Source organism: Sceloporus undulatus, unplaced genomic scaffold, assembly GCF_019175285.1.
Source record: "Sceloporus undulatus isolate JIND9_A2432 ecotype Alabama unplaced genomic scaffold, SceUnd_v1.1 scaffold_12, whole genome shotgun sequence".
NCBI classification, from domain to species: domain Eukaryota; kingdom Metazoa; phylum Chordata; class Lepidosauria; order Squamata; family Phrynosomatidae; genus Sceloporus; species Sceloporus undulatus.
Genome location: NW_024802934.1, coordinates 480,580 through 488,434, shown reverse-complemented (window position 1 = coordinate 488,434; position 7,855 = coordinate 480,580). Strand labels below are relative to the sequence as shown.

At 34.9% G+C, this 7,855-nt stretch overlaps 1 protein-coding gene and 1 long non-coding RNA gene across 2 annotated transcripts in view; one reads left to right on the top strand and one right to left on the bottom strand.

Annotated features, from left to right (window-relative positions):
• Window positions 1-1,470, bottom strand: part of LOC121917180 — a 10,653-nt gene extending 9,183 nt beyond the window's left edge. Inside the window, exon 1 of the long non-coding RNA XR_006100979.1 lies at window positions 1,429-1,470. This is a non-coding gene — a long non-coding RNA (uncharacterized LOC121917180). The remainder of the gene's footprint in view (window positions 1-1,428) is intronic.
• A 473-nt stretch (window positions 1,471-1,943) lies between these two features.
• Window positions 1,944-7,855, top strand: part of LOC121917210 (probable ATP-dependent RNA helicase DDX59) — a 138,339-nt gene continuing 132,427 nt past the window's right edge. The window contains exons 1-2 of the mRNA XM_042442967.1: window positions 1,944-2,190; window positions 3,264-3,425. Of these exons, the coding sequence (XP_042298901.1) occupies window positions 1,944-2,190; window positions 3,264-3,425 (409 nt within the window). The remainder of the gene's footprint in view (window positions 2,191-3,263; window positions 3,426-7,855) is intronic.

The following is a 7,855-nucleotide window of genomic DNA, read 5'->3' as shown; positions in this document are numbered from 1 at the left end:
TGCATTTGCTGAGTCCTTATTTTGCTATTCTTCAGGACTGGTAGCCAAATTTTGTTCACTTTAAGAGTTTCTTCTTTCCGGTTGAAATTATCCAGATGTTTGTGGATCTCAATGGCTTCCCTGTGCATCCTGACATGGTAGTGGTTGGCATGGTCCAGAACTTCAGTGTTTTCAAACAGTATTTTATGCCCAGGATGGTTTATGACATGTTCTGCTACTGCTGATTTTTCTGGCTCACCCAATTCTGCAGTGTCTCTCGTGTTCCTTGATTCTTCTTTGCACACTGCATTTGGTGGTCCCTATGTAGACTTTTCCACAGCTGCATGGTATGCGGTAAACTCCTGCTGCTGTGAGAGGGTCTCTCTGGTCCTTGGCTGAGCGAAGCATTTGCTGGATTTTCTTTGTCAGTTTGTAAACTATTTGGAGGTTGTGCTTCCTCACCACTTTGCCTATTCTGTCTGTGACTCCTTTGATGTATGGTAAAAATACCTTCCCTTTGGGTGGCTGCTTGTCTTCACTTCTCTGGGTTTTCCTGTGCCTGGCCACTCTGGAACCTTTCTTGTTCGCTCTCTACTACACACAATTTCTACCATGCACTCACTATAACCCATCCCTTCATAGCTCAGTCAGTGGGAGTCAAAGGAGACTTGCTTTCTGCCTATGAGCAATTGAGCAAATATCCCCTTTCTCCAACTATTGACACTCTTGCCCCCATCACACACCCACACACACCTTTGCAGCTCTGTCAGAATTGATGCTGGCATGGGGGTATCCTGATCTCCTTATCACAGCTGCTGCCTTCTCAAAGTGGAGGAGGATGCAGGGGTTGGGAAGGCAAGCCGAAAGGGCAAGTTTGTCAGGGCTCTGCAAACTTGCCTGCAAAGTGCGGGTAAAGCTGCTTCAAACTGATACCAAAAGCAGCAGAATACTCCACAAGAAGTAGTCTTCGGAGGGGGCTTTCATAACCCTCAAACACCCTCAGAAATTTTGGACTCTGGAAGAGGGCAGAGGGAATAGCCAGCCACAACCGCACTGAACTGCAGCGGAAAAAAACCGCGGAGACTCGCCTCAATTTTCAAGAAGAGCATGGAAGGTGAAAGCTTCTTTGGGACTGAAAACTTATTTTATGTCTTTTAGACCCTAACACTGCTGAAACTCTACTACAACTGTCGTTTTGAGTAATTCCAATTTATGAACTTGCTTACACATCTGAATTTCTAAGAGCTTTAAGCTTTATTTAAGTTTAAGGGGAGAGAACCTTATAGTTTTGTTTGCTCTTCAAACAGAGCCAGAAGACTGAGACTAAAAGCACCAATATACCTAAACATATCTAAACAAAGAAGAAGGAGAGGGGGGAAAAACACAAAGAAGTCCTAAAAGTAAAGGGTAATTAAACTAAGAAGAAAAATATAAAATCCTAAAACTTACCTGGAAGAAATCCCTTTGTTTGGATGCAACTCCTTGGCTGGAACTGCTGTGGTAGCAAACACAGGAAGTGTGTCGGCATCCAACTCTGGGCTGAGATGCTAAGCCTGATGGGAGCTGTAGTTTCGTTGAGACTCTGAAGAGCTAGAGTGAAAGAAAACGCATAGCCAGGACGTCTTGAGGAGGAAAGGGGAGAGAGGGGGGGCGAAGGAGGAGAAGAGGAGAAAGGAGAAGATAAAGAGAGTGAAATAAAGAGAGTGAGAAAGAGAGGAAAACACAGGGAAGGAAGATACTAAAGGAAATACTGTTTGCACTTTTCCTCTCTATCCTCCTAAATTTAACCCTTGGTGACATTCACACAATCTAATCCATTATGGACACTAGAAAAAAAACGCAGCTCCAGGCACAAAAAATGAGCTCACAGACAGCCAGAAGATCCTCATTTGATCAACATCAACCACCACTTTTCTCTCTATTTTGAAGAACTCCGTAAAACAACATCTCAACTTAATCTACAAATGGACAATTTAAACAAAGAAATGAAACACTTTAAGTCTGAGATAAAGAAAGAACTTCGGGATGATTTGAAAGAGATTAATTCTACAATGGCAAAAATATCAACAGATTTGCCCAATATGAAAGATAAAATGGAAAATTTGGAATTAACGCAAATGGACACTCAGGAGGAAATAGAAGAAATTAAGGTGAGACAAAACTATTATGAAGAAGAACAGTTAATTCGGGATGCTAAAGCTAGAGAAAAATGTATCAAAATTAGGGGTCTGTCGGAGAAGGAAGGAGAAAACTTATATACTAGAATAATCCCTGACTTGGCAAAGTTTCTACAGATTGAAGAACATTTTTGTCTTATGGAAACAGATAAATTGTTCAGATTAAATTAAAAAATTGCTGAACAGGAGAAAATTCCCAGAGACACTGTGATATATCTCTTGAGGAAGGAAATGAGGGACCGCATTATGAGAATGCATAACGTGTCTCCTTTAATGATCAATGGACAACAGGTGCTCTTATTTAAGGATGTTCCCGCTCAAATTCTGAAAAGACGTAAAGAATACAAATTCCTAACAAATGACTTACATGTAAATAACATTCCTTATTGATGGTTACTACCAGAGGGGATTTTCTTCTGGTATAAGAAGAAAAAAATTGAATTGAGAACTCTACAGCAAGCAAGATTTTTTTGGGAAAAATATATGCGAGATAAGAAAAAATCAAAGGCTTCAGAGGAAAAAAAAATCAAAATACAAACAATTCTAAGACTGAATTGAATGTAAATACTCAATTAGGAAGGAACCAACACTTAGAAAAAGATAAGGATTTACCATCTGATTCACAAATTAAGTTAATAGACTTTAAAAAACGATATCTACTCTGAGACGATGATGACATCTCTGGACATTGCTGCACCTATAAGAATCCCAACAGAAGAAGAAGATAACAGGTCCAACACAGACTCAATTCCAGATCTAGAGGATCCTGATTTAAGCAACGCAGATGATCGGAATGCTTAAATTTCTAACGTGGAATGTAAAAGGTATTCATAGAGTGATTAAGAGGGAAAAAAATCTTTGTATATTTACAAAAACAAAATTGTGATGTATATTGCATTCAAGAAACCCATATTCCGAAAGCGGACATAAAATTTCTTAATAATGTCAAACTGGGTAACTGCTTCGCAGCTGGAACAAACAAGAGGAAAAAAGGTGTAGCTTTATATATTAAACAAAGCTTACCAGCAGAAGAGGTATTGAATGACCCTAATGGGCATTATGTGGGTGTATTATCACAAATTCAAAATCAAAAAACCCTCATTATAGGGATATATGCCCCCAATGATAAAAAGGATAAATTTTACTCTAAACTCTTAAATAAAATTAAAAATATCTCCTTTGATAATGTCATCGCTTTAGGTGACTGGAACGGGGTAGTGGACCCGTCGATTGACAGACTTTCTGAAAAAAAAATTAAGACCTCTCAAGGTAAGCTACCAAAATCATTTTTTGAGCTGATGGAATTTTGTACTATAGTAGATTGTTGGAGAATGAAATACAAAAACGCAAAAAGCTACACCTTTTTTTCTGAAGCCCATCAATCTTGGGCAAGATTGGATATGTTTTTGATCTCAAAGAGGCTATCTCCAAAAATTAAAGATATTGAAGTAATACCCAAGGTAATGTCGGACCATAATCCGTTAGTAATGACAATTATAACAAGACATAAGGAATGGAACTGGAAATTAAACGAAACACTCTTAAAAATGAAACAATTGTATCAGAAGCAAAAAAAAGTATTATTTAATTATTTTAATGAAAATTTAGAGTCTGATACAGAGTAAACATGATCTGGGATGCCTCTAAGGATGTAATGAGGGGATTTTTTTATCCAAAAAGGAGCAGAATTAAAGAATGCTAAGCAGGAAAAATGAAATGAATTACAAGAAAGATTAAATAAAAAAGAAACTTTACATATGAAATTTCCAAATAAAAAAATCATTAAGGATGATATAAAACTCATACAAAAACAAATTTCTATCTTACTAACGGAAGAAATTAATAAGAAAATAAAATGGACACGTCAAAGATATTTTGAGCACGCAAATAAAACTGGTAAATTACTAGCATACCAATTAAGAGAGAAAACACAAAGAAATGTTATTACATCAATTTGTAATGAGGGAAGATATTTTTCTGACCAAAAATCAATTCAAAATATCTTTCATAAATTCTATTCAAAATTATTCACAAAAGATGATACCCAGTTGGAGCACAAAGAAAAATATCTAGATAATAAAACAATAAAAGTGTTAACAGATGAACAAAAGGAATTTTTGGACGGAGACATCATTTTAATAGAATTAACAGAAGCGATAAGATTAAGCAAAAATCGCAAAGCAACAGGTCCAGATGGTTTTCCATCAGAGTATTATAAAGTATTCAAAGATGAATTGGGAAAACATTTTCTAAAAGTGATAAACAATATATGGAATAATAATATTCCTAAATCATGGTTAATTTCTAATACAATGTTAATTCCAAAACCCGACAGAGATCCTACAGATGTTTCAAATTACAGACCCATTGCTCTTTTAAACACTGATTACAAATTATTCACGCATATATTAGCATCAAGACTTAGTTATTCTTACAGAATTAATTAATACTGATCAAAGTGGCTTTTTACCAAATAGGAAAATAAAAGAAAATATAAGACATGTATTAGATCTACTAGAATTTCATGGTAAAAAGATTGATAGAAAATTGGCTTTGATTTTCATAGATTTCCAAAAAGCTTTTGATAGTGTTAATTCGGCTTTTATGAAAGAAACGATTAAAAGAATGAACATGGGAAATAAATTTCAAAATTGGATAAATAAAATCTACCAATCACAAACTAAATTAATAATTAACATTGAAAAAACATCGGACATAAAAATTCTGAAAGGTACCAGACAAGGCTGCCCGTTGTCCCCCTTATTATTTATATTATCCATGGAGATCTTAAATGATGTAATAAGAGAAGATGAAAAAATTACAGGAATTAAAATAAGGACCATTTCAAATTAAAAGCATATGCAGACGATTTAGTCATTTCATTGTCAAAACCATTAGAGGATATTCAACATCTCATAGATATTTTTGAACAATTTGGTTCACTTTCAGGATTAAAAGTAAATAAAAATAAAACCTCCATGTTAGTAATTAATTTGACAAAGAAAGAAGAACAAGAGTTAAAATTAATAACACCATATCAGATTTAAAAAAGATTAAATATCTTGGCATAGAAATTACTGCAAAAAATATTGATCTGTACAAAAATAATTATGAAAAAACATGGAAAAATATCAAAAAAGATATGGATAGATGGAATAAGATTGGTTTATCGTAGTTGGGTAGAATTCATCAATAAAGATGAATATACTACCCAGGATTATGTTTCTTTTTCAGAATATTCCTATTTTGATGAATGAGAAACCCTTCAGGGTTTGGCAAAGTGATATTTCTAAATTCATTTGGGAAGGGAAAAAGGCTAGAGTGAGAATGAAAGAGATGCAAGATTCCACTGATCGGGGGTGTCTGGCTGTACCAAATTTTAAAATCTACTTTCACGCTTGTTGCCTTGAATGGATTTCGGAATGGTGCAAATTAGATAATAAAAGCCTATTGAATCTGGAAGGGTATAATAATATTTTTGGGTGGCACGCTTACCTTTTTAATGAAAAATTAAACGCTAATAAAGAATTTCAAGATCATTGTATTCGTAAAGTATTAATAAAAGTATGGCAAAGGTACCAATCTAGGCTTTATAGTAAAATACATATGTGGGTTTCTATAAATGAAGCATTCCATAAAAATCAAGAATTTGGACCTGAAAAATGGATTAATTACAAACAACTGCTGAACATTGATTATAACTCCCAAAATTTAAATATAAAATCTCTGAAAGAGCTCAATAAGAAGGGATATCAGATAAGCTGGTTTACTTATAGACAGCTGAAAGAAAGATTCTTTAAAGATAAAAATTTCAAAGGCTTCAGTTTAGAGAGCTCAAAAATAGATGAAATTTTGCTTTCCAAAAAACTGCGAAAAATAGCTAAAATATATAGCATTTTATTATCATTTGAGCTGGAGGAAGAACATATTTAAAAAGGCATGATTAAATGGGCTCAAGATTTGCATCATAATATCCCTCTAAACCAGTGGGGGGGAAAATGGAAAATAAGGTTAAAGTATACAGCATGTTATGCCCTCAAAGAAAATTATTATAAAATGCAATTTCGTTGGTACCTAACGCCATCAAAGCTCGCGAAAATTTATGCTAACCAAAATCTAAATTGTTGGAAGTGCAATAAAACCCCAGGTTCCTTTTTACACATTTGGTGGAACTGCCCTTATGTATCCAGATTCTGGAAGCAGAATCATGAATGGACACAACAGATATTGAACTGTAATTTTCCCATGACACCGGAATATTATTTATTAGGAATGAACCCAATAGAGGATTTAGAAAAAGAGCATGGCAAACTTATATTTTATTTAAACTCAGCGGCGCGACTCCATTGATTATAATATATGGATAATAAAAGTGCTAGAGTTGGTAGAGATGGACAAACTTACCTGTTTAACAAGAGGAAACTCCTGGGAGGCCTGTAAAAAATTTTGGAAACCATTAGTTACCTTTTGGGATAAAAACATGCATTTTAATTGTATGATTGAGTAATAAACTATATTATAAATAATTGTTCAGGTAAAGCAAAACCATATTTTATTTGTAAAATTACATTTTGCTATATTAATAATATTTTCCATTTGTTTCATCTTAAAGGATGAATAAAGGACAAACAGAAAATGACCAGGAAAATAATACGATGTAATGCTTCTCTTACATGCTCAACGTTGTTATCATTGAATTTCTATAATGGATCTCTTAGAAATGCCACTTGGCTTCAATTTTCTTTTTTTGATGTTATATTGTAAGTAGGTAACGTTAAGAAAATTATATAAATTGCTATTTGGGATTAGATAATTAAGGAAAGATGTATCAACTGAAGGAAGTTTGTAATAGGTTTCAGGAAGTCAATTTTAGTTTGTCATATGTCCTTGTAAACTGTATGTGGATTGTATGTAATTCAATGTTATGTCTCGTTCAATGTTATGTCTTTTTTTTTCTTCTCCTTTCTTCTTTTTTTACTTCTTTCTTTTCAGATGTATTGCAATTTTGTATCTTTTACATTGAATAAAATCAATTAAAAATAATAAAAAAAAGTAGAGGAGGATGCCGAGGATGAGGAGGTGGCAGGGGGGATTTGCTCCAGAGCCCCAGGGAGACCCAGGAAGGGCAAGAGAAGATGGGGAAAGATAGGGGACATAGATGCAACAAAGCCATCTCCAGTGGTGCCAGTTTGCCATATGGGAAGCCAGAAAACCTGAGGAGATGCCAGGCAGGGTGAGGTGGTGGTGGTAGATACTGAAGGAGCTGCGTCCAGTCTCCAATCCTCCCCCTCCTGGTTGTCATCTTTTTTTCTGAGTATCTGGGGGGTGGAGGTAGGGCAACAACCTCCCCCTTCCTGTTTCAGTCAGTGGACAGAGACACTCATTTATTCACTAACCATGAGCAATCGAGCAAAGATCTCCTTTCTCCAGCTGCTGAAACTCACCCCATCTCATGTTTGGGAAACAGTGATGTCACCCTCCCTTAAAGTGTAGCCCATGCTCTCCAAACTCCCCTAATACTGCTACTGCTCATAACATGTATAATGTATTGTAGTGGTTTTTATATGAGTACTGTTTGTAAATTGTACATTGTGTAGTACTCTGTTGTAACCCGCTTTGATCTCCCAGGAAAAGCGGGCTATAAATAAACAGATTATTATTATTATTATTATTATTATTATTATTATTATTATTATTAT